The sequence below is a fragment of the Caretta caretta genome, chromosome 5 (assembly GCF_965140235.1).
Source record: "Caretta caretta isolate rCarCar2 chromosome 5, rCarCar1.hap1, whole genome shotgun sequence".
Taxonomy (NCBI): domain Eukaryota; kingdom Metazoa; phylum Chordata; order Testudines; family Cheloniidae; genus Caretta; species Caretta caretta.
This window is the reverse complement of record NC_134210.1, coordinates 5,273,338-5,288,022: the sequence shown is the minus strand read 5'-3', so window position 1 is coordinate 5,288,022 and position 14,685 is coordinate 5,273,338. Positions and strand designations below refer to the sequence as shown.

The window sequence follows — 14,685 nt, the reverse complement described above, 5'->3', positions numbered from 1 at the left end:
GTGGTAGCCCACAATAACTAATGCTCTAATAAATTTGTTAGTCTCTAAGGTGCCACAAGTCCTCCTGTTCATTTTGCGGATACAGGCTAACACAGCTGCTACTCTGAAAGTTGTATTGAATGGGTTTAAGCATTCACCTAGATTGTTTTCAGTTGCACCACCATCTGGGTACATATCCCATAATTCTTGACTCGCTCCCAGACACAGTGCATTCTGGGAGATATTTTGGCATTGTCAGCCCTGAGAGAATTAACTAGGGTTGCCACCTGGCCAATATCTGACCGGCCTGACCGTTTTTTTTTTTAATGGATTTGCCAGTTGCCAGAAAAATAATTTAATCTGCCGGGGTTTTTTTTACGTGTATTTAAAGATTGCATTATTATTGCAATACACTGGGGTATCTAATGTTCAAAGTTTGTGTCCAGTAAGGATGCTGTAGTGTTCCCACTTCTGCAGTTCAAGTGGTAGATCAAAACTGTTGAAAATACAGCAGCTGTCAGCTCTCCAACAGTGAGAGAGGGTGTGAGTCACTATCAGCGGCTGTGGAAGGGGGGCGGGAGGATGCAGAGTTGCCTTGTGGTTGGGGTTTGAGTGGGCTTGTTTTGAAAGTAGGGGAGGTGGCATTTTTTTTTTTTTTTTTTTGCATTTCAAGGGTGGTAACCCTAGAACTTACTGATCTGTTTCAGCTTGTCTGTGTGCTGAACTGATTCAGAATAAACCTATTAAGCTTTTGCTGGTTATTAAACCTGATGAAAGGTCATCTGTTCAAGCTCGTTAGACCATTTGGGGCATTTGGGTGTGTCTGCAGAGTGTTTTACAAATATTGGAAAGGCTTTAATCTGGGTAATTTCTCTGGTTTAGACTAGTGGTAATGCTCTGATATTCTAAACTGCGTGAGGTGCCCACTTGTGATTTCTACTCTCACAACTAAACCAGTGGTGGCTGCAGAGAAACAGGTCAGATAAGAACCAGGACAGATCCAGACCTGCTCCACCAGAACTCAGCCAAGGAGTTCATTTCCCCTTTTATTTTTTCTTTCTGCTTCTGCCTCTGAGCTTCCAGGTTCCATCTGCAGTTTTTCTGTCCCTAGAGCTGCAGGAAGAGCTGTATCCCAAATCTCCTGTTCCGAAATCTGTTCTCCTGAGATTTTGCACCCAGTCCTGCAGACTGGTGATCTTTAGATGGTTTGAACTTTTGCTCATTCAAGCTGAATCTGTACCCTGGCCACTCCGACTATGATGCCTTTTGATTTCTCTGCCCTACATTCTTAAGGACTCGCTGCGCGCAGAGCTCATAGAATCAGCAGCCAGTGGCTACAGCCTAGGACAATGTTGCTGTATGCACTGTGTTCTCCCACAGAAATTTGACTTTTGTTCTCTCCCGTGTTGATTTCGGGTAACTAAAACCAGGGCCCATTCAAGCAAATCTGGTGCCCAAGGCAAAGCTCTTCAATGAGGGCTTGCTTTCTAAGCCCCGAGATTCAGTGACGACTTTTTCCCAAATTGCTCTCCTCTCAGCTAGGAGTCAGGGTAGCTCCTACCGAGGTATAAGGGTGTGTACTGTTTCTTTAAAAAGCTACAGCAGGAAGGAATTGGGGGTTAGGGAAAAGCTCTATAGCAGTGGTTCTCATGTTGGGGGAGCCTCAAAAAGGAAAAGGTTGAGAACCCCCGTTCTAGAGTGAAATGCACAGAGAGAGAGAGAGAGAGAGAAGCATGAGGAACCATGTTGTTTTTCTTTATTCCAATAAAGTTCCTTGGTCAGTGTTAGAAGAAAGCAATGCTTTCGGTGATTCTTCACTTTTGTCCCACAACAGGAGCCTAGGGAGAATGTGTCTTGAACTGGGGCATGCATGTTTATGGCTGGTGTTAGGGTAAAAGTGGATAGAGTTTTCCTATTATTATGATGAAAATAGGAAATGGTGAAAGCGGGAGGGGGTTGCTCTGAGGCTACCCAGCCCGGGCTGGGATAAATGGGAAAATGTCCTTTATCTCCAAATGGTTAATGTTACTATCACTTCAGAGCTCTCAGTCATCACCAAGCAGAGTGCAATCCACATCCCATGCTATTACAACATGATCTGTAAGTCAGCCAGCTTGGATTTCAGCCTGTCCCAGATGGAAGGGGAAATCCAGGCTGGGGTTACGCAGGACAAAAGGCATCAGAGTTTTTGGCAGCTGCGTTCACTATGCAAACGGCTGGAGAGGTTCATCCATTATAACCCAGAGCCCCTTGGTTGATCTACAGCTGTATCGGTCCCTGCTCATTTTACTAGTGCCTGTTTTTGAGTGGGGACATGATGCTTAAGGTTCCCCCCAGTTTTAACTCTTTACTGCTGCCCAACATCACACAGACTACATCACAGTGGTGGCCCTCTCTGACCTAGGGATAGGGCATCCTTTGGAGCTCATCGCTGCTGTTCTGAGTGACAGCTGGGAAGGATCTCAAAAGTACTGTGAGATATTCCAGCCCTGAGCATGCTATGCAGATAGCTTTCCTTGTGGCTTTGCAAAATCTTGTTAGGCAGGCGGTGGTCCTACAGACCAAAAGTCGGGCTGGCTTGGGTTGGAGTCTTGTTATGCCTGAGCTCCTCTAAGCTCCGGGGTGAATGGGTTTGGTTCCTCTCTGCAAACAGCTGTGATTTCTGTCTGCAGTTTCAAAAATTAATGAATTGAAAGAAAGTATCCCTCATGAGCAACAAGACCTGTAGTCCTTCAGGCTCTAGTAGTTAAGCATCTTCCCCAGCACACCCTGAACACTCATACTAATTCATTGCATTCTGACAAACTTTTTCAGATGGGGAAGCTGAGGCAAGGGACAGTTAAGTGACTTACCCAAGGTCAGAAGCAGAATTAGAACCTAGGAGTTCTGCCTGCAAACCACTAGCCAGCAATGCCTCTCAACACCCAGTGCAGCTGGGACACCATTGGAAATGCTCTCTGGCCTCATGGGATGCATGTCTGCTTACGACTAGAAATGGTCACTCGATGTATTTAAACCCAGCTGTTGTTCAATGCTATGTGGAGAGGCACCTGCAGAATAACACATTTCACTGCTACTGGATTTAGAGCTTTACAATAAAACAAATACAGACTCTACAGTAGCAGCAAACTGATCTCAGGTCTACGGGGCAAAGGGGTTCTTGTTTGGCTATCACCAAGAAGAAAAACTTACCCTGTAGCAAAGGAAGGAGGCACATCCAATGCAGGCTCCACTTGAAAAGCTCCATTGTTTCCCAGCAACAAAGGGGGAAGAGGAGCCCCTGAAAAGAATGATCAGGACTGGAGAGTGGGAGCTGGTTTGTTTTTCTCACTCTTGTTTTCATTCAAAAGCAACAACAAAGGAAAAGAAAGAAAGAAAAAAGTCCCCACTTTCTGTTTTAGCACCGGAGGACTGGCAAAGAACCAGCTTCCAGCCACACTCTGCTCAACTCCTGCTTCCAGAGGATCCTGCTGCTCCAATCAGGGGGCTGTCGCTCCCATGCCCAGCTGGGAATTGCGGATCCCTTATGGGAAATTGTATGACAATCCAGACCAGGGGAAACGGACCAGCAAAGCAGTCAGAGGCCATAAAGTTCAGCTCCTCAGCAGCTGCAGTTGCTTAGCGGGCAACGAGGTGAGAATACTAAAGAGGCTGGGCTGGCCAAGGATCCGGAGACAGGCTTAGGAGTAGAAAGGGAGAGTGCAGACAAAGTTGCCGGAGCAGCCAGTTTTCCGGTACTCAGGGCAGTTACTGAATGCTGCACACTGAAGTTACTGTGGTTCTGGCACTGGCTGCTTGAGTTTGCTGTCTCTAAAGAGACATGCTCCTGCAGAGCCTGGGATGATTGATTGGAGGTGGCCTTTGTAAGTGCTAAGTTACAGCGTTTTACAAAAGTGGTTGTTGGCAAATGGAACCACAGCAGATTTCCCATCACTTGGGCCAGAGATCAACAGAAAGATGGTGGAGGTAGCAGGACTCTGTTGTCAGCAGGGCCGGTGCTACAGTTTTGGCCGCCCCAAGCAGTGAAAAAACTTCCCGCCATGGATGGCAAAAGGGAGGAGCTGCCGCCGACTTCCCGCCACGGCCGGCGGGACAGAGGGGCCGCCGCCGACTTCCCGCCACGGCCGGCGGGACAGAGGGGCCGCCGCCGACTTCCCGCTGCTGCACAAACACTGCTGCCCCTTTCTAACTGCCGCCCCAAGTAGCTGCTTGGAAGGCTGGTGCCTGGAGCCGGCCCTGGTTGTCAGACGCCACCAGAGTGGTGCTCTGCTCTATCCCATGTTGATAACAGTCGGCTGCGTGCGTGTGCTCCCTCTGCGTGCTGCCCCGGCTCCGCACAGATCACTGACACAGCAGACCCCAAGAGAACCCCTAATGACCCCAGACTCCGATAGGGTACGAAGGCACCCGGCCGGGTTTATGGCCAAACGAAACACAGTCCCTAGCTCCCCGGATCAGATGTCTACAGTTCTGCTAGTACATATGTGCTCCCTGACAATGGACACAGCTCAGTCAGTGACGGGACACTCCACTGCTCCCTAGGCCGGACAAAGACAACTCCTCAGGTGTACATTCCTATACACAGGTACAAACAAATTACACATCACTCCTGACGTATCAAGGTGCAAGCCCTCTACGTAGCAAGGTACCACTCCTCTATGTGTTGGGGTGCTGCCTCTCTCCTGGTACATGTTGGTTTGAACAAACGAGTCTATCCATCATATTATCCTTTTGATGCTGTCTTTTAGGATGGGTCATCCCTGTTCCTCATGATCTCTGTGGAATGTCTTTGTACCGGACTGTTCTGGTGCCATCCTTGTCCATGTTTATCCTATTAGTTGGTGAGCGGACAGCAGGACAGCTAGCATGGAGAGCAGCGGGAGTGGTTGGCAGAGAGGAGCGGACAGCAGGGCATCTGATGGAGGGGCGTGGCTGGTGGTGAAGACTTCAGCAGAACCCTATGGAGAGGCGTAGCACTTGGCCGTCGACCTGAGAGCATGTAAGATGCCCCCCATACCTCCCTCCACTTCCACTCAGGCTGGTAGGTAAACTCTGCAGATAAACTCTGGTGGGCTGCACGGACCAAGGATAGAAACTGTGTGTGTGTGTGGGGGGGGGGGGGGTGACAATTGGGTTGCTGGACTTAAGGCCCTGAGGGGAAAAGGACATTGACAAATTTACTTGGGGGTGGGTCTTTTGCTCACGGTTGGTGTTATGAATCCTGCTTGTGGTGTTTCCCCAACATAATGCCGCATTGTTTCCCTCCTTTATTAAAAGGCTTTTGCTACACTCAGACTCTGTTTTTGCGAGAGGGGAAGTATTGCCTCTTAGAGGTGCCCAGGGGGGTGGTATGTAATTGTCCCAGGTCACTGGGTGGGGGATCGAGTTGGTTTTGCATTGTGTTATTGAAACTGAACCCCTAGATACTGAACCTGGCCCTTGTTGCTGCCAACTCTGACGGGCAGAAGGGTTACACGTGTTTTTCCAGTCTGGTGTTGTACTCTGGCTCTTTAGTTTGGTGACACAGATAGAAACACACTCCTAGTAGGGCAACTGCAGTTATCACCTGTATCATCATTAGCAGTAGGCTGAGTGTTTTGAAATACTGGGGTAGGTTTGTTCTAGTGTGTTCCACAGCATTATGTATATGAGAAGTGAAACAGAAATTTGGAGTAGCGACACTACCAATGGGACCTTTATATATAAACGTCTTGTAATTAGTTACCACCCAGTACTGTGCGTTCACGTTATGGGTTTCCCTTACTGCTGATTGTCACCCTCTGGGCAGGAAACAGGAGCAGCTAGCTTCTCTGTCCCAGGGATTGCATTGCCCCATGGTACACCAGTAGTTGATGTAGATCCAGTTGTTTTTGTGGATGTTGTTTCTCAGAAAACCTACTGAATGGACAGTTACCAATGTATCCAGTATTGCTGTGTCAGGATTTAGTGTTGGTACCCAGCCACGGAACAGAATTGTTTTGAATAACATGTGCCTCAGTTAGGATGCAGTGTTACTGACCCCAAATTGTGACCAGTACTAACAGGGAATTTATATACCTAATTTGTAGTTACTGTGTAACAATTTTTTTTTAACCGATTTGTTTCTCCTTGCCTTCATGCTGTTCGCTGCCATTCATTTGTTGATTTGTACCTGTGTGTGTGTGTTAAGCAGTTTAGCAAGGCTCTGCACATGGTAAGTGTTGTCCAGCAGTAACACAATACAGCAATAATACAACAGTACAATGATAATTCCGTTATTTTTACACCGTAACCAAGGTGAAATTAAATAAGAACGTAAGAATGGCCAGACTGGGTCAGACCAAAGGTCCATCCAGCCCAGTGTCCTGTCCTCTGACAGTGGCCAATGGCAGGTGTCCCAAAGGGAATTGTCAGACAGGTAATCATCAAGTGATCCATGCCCTGTCACCCAATCCCAGCTCCTGGCCAACAGAGGCTAGAGACACCATTCTTGCCCATCCTGGCTAATAGCCATTGATGGATCTATCCTCCATGAATCTATCTAGTTCCCTTTTGAACCCCATTATAGTCTTGGCCTTCACAACACCTTCTGGCAAGGAGTTCCAGAGGTGGACAGTGCGTTGCGTAAAAAAATACTTTCCTGTGTTTGTTTTAAACCTGCTACCTATTAATTTCATTTGGTGGCCCCCTGTTCTTGTATTTTGAGAAGGAGTAAATAACACTTCGTTATTTATTTTCTCTATACCACTCATGATTTTATAGACCTCTATCATATGCCCCCTTAGTCGCCTCTTTTCCAAGCTGAAAAGTCCCAGTCTTATTCATCTCTCTGCAGACGGAAGCCTTTCTATACCCCTAATCATTTTTGTTGCTCTTTTCTGAACCTTTTCGAATTCCAATATATCTTTTTTGAGATGGGGCAACCACTTCTGCATGCAGTATTCAAGGTGTGCATGCACCATGGATTTATACAGAGACAATGTGATATTTTCTGTCTTATTATCACTCCCTTTCTTGATGATTCCCAACATTCTGTTTGCTTTTTGGCAGTTTATGATAGTTTATCCTGGTCCAGCTAGTGGTTTTTAGCTGATTGTTAACTTAATTGTCCATATATGGTAGATAGAAGTGTTTTTGACCAGTCTCTTATTTATAAAGCACTTCATTTTTCTTTTCTTGATGCTTGGGGGGTTTCTTCACTGTATACTGATATTTTCTGGTGTCTTTGGTCTGTGGGATGCAACTTAAACAACTTTTGTTAGTTAACATAGTAAAGTTTTTTGTTTTTGTTTTTTATTTTCAGTAACCCAAACTTAATACAAAGTTTAACTTAGTTTGTTTACAATGTAAGAGGGACAATATAATAAGGACCGAGTCTTTTATAACACCGGCTATGCTTTTGCAATTGTTGTATAGACATTCATTTTCACTTGAGGTGCATTACTAATATTTTATACTAAATGTAATGTGGTTTGAGCACTGGCCAGCTAAACCCCGGGTTGTGAGTTCAATCCTTGAGGGGGCCACTTAGGGATCTGGGGCAAAAATTGGGGCTTGGTCCTCCTTTGAGCAGGGGGTTGGACTAGATGACCTCCTGAGGTCCCTTCCAACCCTGATATTCTATGATTCTAATGCTTAACTGCTAAAATAAATGCTCACAATCTTCTGTGAGAAGGTGTATTGCTTTCTTTCCCCCCTGCTGAACGTTCTGTGTTAGCAAGAGAGTCAATAACATAATTTTTACCAAGCTTTTTAGAGTTAATTTGCTTGTGATACCACTTTCACGCTTGTTAACTATTTAGAAGCACAAACTTTAACAACCACTGCTTCCCATTAACATAACAAAAGAAAAGCATATAAAATTAAACCAACTGTACAAAATAAGGCAAACAAAAATAAAAAGGGTTAAACCTTTGAACAAACAAGTTATTACCTTATTTAAAACTTTTAACAAAAATTGATAAAAAATATATTAATATTTGCCAAATGTATTAATTTGGTAACAAGGAATTTTGCATTACTTTATATTTAACATTATTTTAAAACTCTGCTGTACGGAAGTAAGAAAAGCCCATGGTTCAAATATGAGTGAGTGGTTCGGATTAGAAGCAGAGTGTGCATTTCTGTTGCTTGGCAACCATATCTTCAAGAAAGTTAGGAATAATTCCAGCTGTTGCATTCCTGAAGGGTTAAAATAATTAATTTACTGGATTTATTTAAAGTAAAGTTTTTACCTTGTTTTCTTTTTGTTTCTTGTTTTGTTCTGTTTTCAATTGCTTTATCTTTTGGAGGTTTCTATAAAAACTACAACTTAACTTTTAACACAGAGAAAGAGTTGAAGTGAGGAGAGGCAGGGAAAAAGGGGTAGGGGGAGGTGAAGAGCTACCTAGGAAGGTAGTGAGACTTGAGCCAAGAGAGACTAACTCTTAAGGTATCATTGACTATTCCATCACTGGGCTAGATGGACCTTTGGTCTGACCCAGTATGGCCATTCTTATGTTCTTATATCTTATCCATCTTGGGTATTTTACAGCCACAATTACCATAGGGTCTGAGAATACATCACAGTCTTAATATATTTCTCCTCACAATCCCCTCATGAGGCAGTACAGTGCTGTGATGCCCCACTTCACAGATGGAGAACTGAGTCACAGAGAGATTAAGTGACTTGACCAAGGTCAAACAACATCTGTGACAGACCAGGGAACTAAACCTTGAATCACAGCAATAGCCACTGGACCATACGTCCTCTCTGTTGGGTGCTCTAGTTTCTCAAACTGCTTTTGGTACCAGCTAGAGTCCGATATATCACAGGAAGGTGATTCCACCCCACCCTAATGCACCGGACCAACTGTGCATGCTACAGAGAGGTTGCAGGAAACCTTCCTGCAATCAGCTCCAGAACTCTATCTTAGCTGAAGGTCACTGCAGATGTTCTTCTCCATTCAGAGATCTAGAGCTTTCTGAGTCTTGCAAATATGATATGACAGCAAAAGGAGACAAGCTGAATTTGGAGCTGCACATGCAGAGACATCAGTGACACCAGCCAAAGAGGGAACAGTCCCTTTGGAGCAGGGAGCGAAATGTTTCTCTCCATGTCCAATACTTAGAAAATGTTAGGTCCTGAAAGCATTTGCACTGACCTGCCAGGATACATCTGGCCTGGGTGTACACTCACTTAGTGCGTATGACCAGGACTTCCTTTAATGTTTGGCTCGGATCAAGGATAAAAGCCTGGTACTTACATACGCTTACAGGAGAACTATTGTAGCTCAGTTGATAAGGGGGAATGTTTTTGACGCTGAAGGTCCTGGGCTCTTTCCCTGCCAATCACGATGCCGTCTGTATATCCAAGGCCATGCATTCATTACATTTTGCACATATATAATATAACGAGCCTTAAAATCACATACTTCTAATCACAATTTCCCCCCTCTCCTCGTCAGTTTGGATGTGATTTGAGCCGCTCGAAGTGGCAGAGTTAGAGATTAAAGGCTGGATTTTCAGGAAACAGGTGTGTCCACATGTAGGAGTGTGTCCATGTGTGCAACTGCAAGCCTGAGTGCATTCCCATACAAGGACGAGTGGGGGTGTCTCAGAAGTGCCCATACAAAGCAGGCAGAGCTACATTGCTACAGATGCAGACCTCTCAGCTGGACAAACCATTGGAAAGATGAAACGCGAAGCTTCCAGTCCAGTTACACTTCTGATTTCCAGCAGTGACAATTCATGGAGAGATACTGGCCCGTAGAACTTTCACTGGCCGCTCACCTGGCACTGCTCCAGGACAGAATAGAGCAAGTCCGAGACCAAATACCTGAGAGCATTAAACTGCTTCAAACAGAAAGTTCCATGACAGGCCCAGAAAAACAAGTTTAACGTAAAGCTTGGCTATTGTTAGGGCTTTCCAGAAAGCTGACTGTTCCTATTCCTCTCCTACCCCAGAAAGGAACTTTGTCACCCTGTGTCATGTCTCCGTCGTCTTAGTTCTTACTCACACACGCAACACTGTTTAGTCGGGAAATACCTATACAGAATAATTCTGCTGCCAAGTCAGTTCATTCTGTTGTAAGAAGCTAGCTTGTTTGCAGCAGGGCCCAGCGGATAGGGCCTCTTTTTACAGGCCCTTTTCCACAGCACTTCCTGGGCTATTTCCCCAGTGCTATAGGTGGAAAAACACCCTCCAAATCTGACCTCTCCCAAACCAATCAACAGAGCTTGCATTATATAATCCTGTGATCACCCGAACACAGTCACATATTCCATGGTCTTTCCGCCCATCAGTCCCTCTAGACATCTCCCAGAATGGCTTTGTCCTGGGTCCCAGGACCTGGCTGTGACTGGACTACAAGCTCCTTTAAAGGGCCAGTGTACACCCAGCTACACTTTTTAACCCACCATAAGGAAGGGCACAAACCCAGGTTTTTAACATTCCTTTGCGGGTCTCATTCTCAGCTGCTATAAAAGATCAGGTGCACTGAACTCTCTTGGAAAGCAGAAAACCTAGGGCTAAATCTCAGTCTCCATTGACTTCACTGGAGTTACAGCACTGATGACCACTATCTATGAAGTCAATGGAGTTGCATGGAGGATGAAGTTGGCCCATTATCATAGAATCATAGAATATCAGGGTTGGAAGGGACCTCAGGAGGTCATCTAGTCCAACCCCCTGCTCAAACCAGGACCAACACCAACTTGTCAAGCCTGACCTTAAAAACCTCAAAGAAAGGAGATTCCACCATCTCCCTAGGTAACGCATTCCAGTGCTTCACCACCCTCCTAGTGAAAAAGTTTTTCCTAATATCCAACCTAAACCTCCTCCACTGCAACTTGAGACCATTACTCCTTGTTCTGTCATCTGCCACCACTGAGAACAGTCTAGATCTATCCTCCTTGGAAGCCCCTTTCAGGTAGTTGAAAGCAGCTATCAAATCCCCCCTCATTCTTCTCTTCCGCTGACTAAACAATCCCAGTTCCCTCAGCCTCTCCCCATAAGTCATGTGTTCCAGTCCCCTAATAATTTTTGTTGCCCTCTGCTGGACACTTTCCAATTTTTCCACATCCTTCTTGTAGTGTGGGTCCCAAAACTGGACACAGTACTCCGGATGAGGCCTCACCAATGTCGAATAGAGGGGAATGATCACGTCCCTCGATCTGCTCGCTTTGCCCCTACTTATACATCCCAAAATGCCATTGGCCTTCTTGGCAACAGGGGCACACTGCTGACTCATATCCAGCTTCTCGTCCACTGTAACCCCTAGGTCCTTTTCTGCAGAACTGCTGCCTAGCCATTCGGTCCCTAGTCTGTAGCGGTGCATGGGATTCTTCTGTCCTAAGTGCAGGGCTCTGCACTTGTTCTTGTTGAACCTCATCAGATTTCTTTTGGCCCAGTCCTCTAATTTGTCTAGGGCCCTCTGTATCCTATCCCTACCCTCCAGCGTATCTACCTCTCCTCCAAGTTTAGTGTCATCTGTAAACTTGCTGAGGGTGCAATCTATGCCATCCTCCAGATCATTCATGAAGATATTGAACAAAACCGGCCCCAGGACCGACCCTTGGGGCACTCCGCTTGATACTGGCTGCCAACTAGACATGGAGCCATTGATCACTACCCGTTGAGCCCGATGATCTAGCCAGCTTTCTATCCACCTTATAGTCGATTCATCCAGCCCATATGTATTTATTACAGACACATCACAGGCCAGAACATAATAGAGGTCCACTAAACGTGCAGTATCAGAGAGCCTAAGCTGGGGGGAGAGGTAGATATGCTGGAGGGTAGGGATAGGGTCCAGAGTGACCTAGAGGTTTGTAAGGCCTGGCTTGACAAAGCCCTGGCCGGGATGATTTAGTTGGTGTTGGTCCTGCTTTGAGCAGGGGATTGGACTAGCTGACCTCCTGAGGTCTCTTCCAACCCTAATAGTCTATAATTCTATGATTATGTACTACCTTTCAGCCAAGGCTCTCAAAGCATTTTTCATTCATTGTACCTTGCAACACCCCTGTAAAGGAAACAGTTATTTTTAAACCCATTTTATAGATGGGACTACTGAGGCTCTGTGGGGTTAAGTGATTTGCCCAAGGTAACACAGAAAATGAGTGGCAGGGCTGAGGATGGGACCATAGGTGTCCTTATTCCTGTGACTGTCGGTTTCAGCACCCCAGGAGGGCATTGTGTTGGGCGTGCTTGGCTCAGCAAGGGCATTCCTGTTCAGCTTGCTTGTGCAGTTGAATTTAGCTTTCAATACACAGCTTTCTTATTTTCCTCTTTGTGTTCACTCTCATTTGGAAGCCTAACAATAACCACTGTATGTAGGGTGAAGAGTCCTAGTCTCCCCCTCCCAGATCGCTGAGTCTCAGTCTCTACTTCTCCCCACACCCAATCCCAGGCTTCTTGCCCAGCCCGTCCCAGTTCCCCCTCCCAGATCCTCAGTTGATCTGTCTCTCTCCTACTCTCCCAGCCAGCTCCCAGGCCCAGTCTCTCTTTTCCCAGCCTCCTCGTACAATCTCAGTCTCCTACTCTCTATACCTGGCTCCTTGTCCCGGTCTTTTTGCCCAGCCACTCCCAGTTCTCCCCCCACACCCTTGATATTGGTCAGATCTGTCACCTATTCCCCACTGGTTCCTTGTCTCCTGGTCCAGCCAGTCCCATTATTCCCACTGCCCCATCTCCTCGTCTGATTTCAGTGCCCCCCCCCCCCATGCTGATGAACATTGTTTTCTGAATAAGCCATTCCACGAAGTCTTGTTTCCCTCAGTGCTGATTACTGCCTTGCCTGGCTGAAGAGGTAACCAGATTGTCCAGGTGCTAGCATTGGGCTGGCTACACATGTGGGCAGGTAACAATTCTTTTATGAGTGACATGTTTGGTTTCTTTTATGTGGTACCTCTAGTGAATTGGAACTGCTTGATTTCCCCGCTCCCTGCCATTTAATTATTTCCAAACCAAGGCCCCAATCCTGCAATCAGATCATGGCGTGGGATCCTTCTATCTACACAGAGCCACATTCACAATTCAAAGTGAGATGGTGCCTGGAATTTTTTCCCCCCAGCTTTCCCTACATGTCTGTTCAGACAGTCATTGTCTGTAGCCCGTTACACAAAACTATCCATGGGCCTTGACTATCCCAGGAAACCTCTCCCAGGCCACAAGAGAGTATTAAATCAAATCACTTCAGGGTGGAAATGCTTGCCTAGTGCTGCCATCTACTGGATGTTAGAGAGACGGCAAAAATGGAACCGCCTCGGCTTCAGTGCACAGTCATTAATTGTTATTCCCTTGATCCAAGGTGAAACTGCGTGCTGTTGTGAGATGCTCACTGATGTCCAGAGCAGGCTATGGCCTTATGGATGGATGTTTATCAGGGCTGCCGCAAGAGTCCTAGGTTCTGGGATTTTCTCTGTATTTGCTGACTTTGTTTGCAGGACACACCAACTCAAAACAGCAGCAGATCCTGCCGGAACAACAGATGCAAACCCCAGAGACCGATCTCCGCTGCTACAATGATCAATATCACCACCACATGCCTTTCAAGGTCCAGGGGTCCCACATGTGCCTGTCACAATATGTGGTGCACCTCATTCTGGGCACTAAATGTGGGTGAAACCAGACAATCGCTAAGCTCTCAAACGAACTCACCCAGTAAAATGATCAAGAACAACCACACATCATCCACGTGCGAACACTTTTCACAAAGCGATCACTCCATAGCTGACCTCTCAGTCCTCATCCTCAAAAGAAACCTGCACAACGCCTTCAAAAGATGAGCCCAGGAATTTCAATTCATAACTCTGCTGGACACTAAAAGCCATGGACTCAACAGGGACACTGGTTTTACAGCTCATTACAGCAATTTGAAACTCACCCCACTGCCTGCTAATCCTCAGTTGGCCGCTTTATTTTAAATGGTCTCCTGCAGAGTGTGTGAATCCCTGATACTTAATTGTCTGCCTCCCTTGTATTTAGCTCAGACATTCTGCTTTCCTTCCCCAACCTGCAGAAAATGGACAAATTGGAGAGAGTCCAGCGGAGGGCAATGAAAATGATTAGGAGTCTGGGGCACATGACTTATGAGGGAGGTTGGGGGAACTGGGGTTATTTAGTCTGCAGAAGAGAAGAGTGAGAGGGGATTTGATAGCAGCCTTCAACTAACTGAAGGGGGGCTCCAAAGAGGATGGCGCTCGGCTGTTCTCAGTGGTGGCAGATGACAGAACAAGGAGCGATGGTCTCAGGTTGCAGTGGGGGAGGTCTAGGTTGGATATTAGGAAAAAAGATTTCACTAGGAGAGTGGTGAAGCACTGAAATGGGTTTCCTAGGGAGGTGGTGGAATCTCCATCCTTAGAGGTTTTTAAGGCCCAGTTTGACAAAGCCCTGGCTGGGATGATTTAGTTGGGGTTGGTCCTGGTTTGAGCAGGGGATTGGACTAGATGACCTCCTGAGGTCTCTTCCAACCCTGATCATAGAATATCAGGGTTGGAAGAGACCTCAGGAGATCATCTTGTCCAACCCCCTGCTCAACGCAGGAGCGAACCCCAATTTTTGCCCCAGATCCCAAATGGCCCCCTCAAGGATTGAACTCACAACCCTGGGTTTAGCAGGCCAATGCTCAAACCACTGAGCTATCCCTCCCGCCCGGGTCTTCTATGATTCTATGAAAAGCTCTGTGAAGCTCCAAAGCTTGTAACTCCCATCAACAGAATTTGGTTCAATAAAAGATATTACCTCTC

General features: G+C 46.3%; 1 protein-coding gene and 1 long non-coding RNA gene across 4 annotated transcripts in view; one reads left to right on the top strand and one right to left on the bottom strand.

Annotated features, from left to right (window-relative positions):
* The window catches only part of LOC125636872 (uncharacterized), an 18,612-nt gene extending 14,666 nt beyond the window's left edge, over positions 1 to 3,946 (bottom strand). The window contains exon 1 of one of the 2 annotated variants that reach the window (XM_048850641.2): positions 3,172 to 3,946. In XM_048850641.2, coding sequence (XP_048706598.1) covers positions 3,172 to 3,322 — 151 coding nt within the window. In that variant the 5' untranslated portion in view covers positions 3,323 to 3,946. The remainder of the gene's footprint in view (positions 1 to 3,171) is intronic. The other variant, XM_048850640.2, reaches the window with a different exon arrangement.
* LOC125636875 (uncharacterized) lies at positions 3,525 to 14,685 on the top strand. 2 transcript variants are annotated; one of them, XR_012668352.1, is made up of 3 exons: positions 3,525 to 3,612; positions 4,818 to 5,020; positions 13,384 to 14,685. It is a non-coding gene; the product is annotated as an uncharacterized LOC125636875 (long non-coding RNA). The 2 variants fall into 2 exon arrangements; XR_007356743.1 differs by having other exon boundaries at positions 13,248 to 14,685.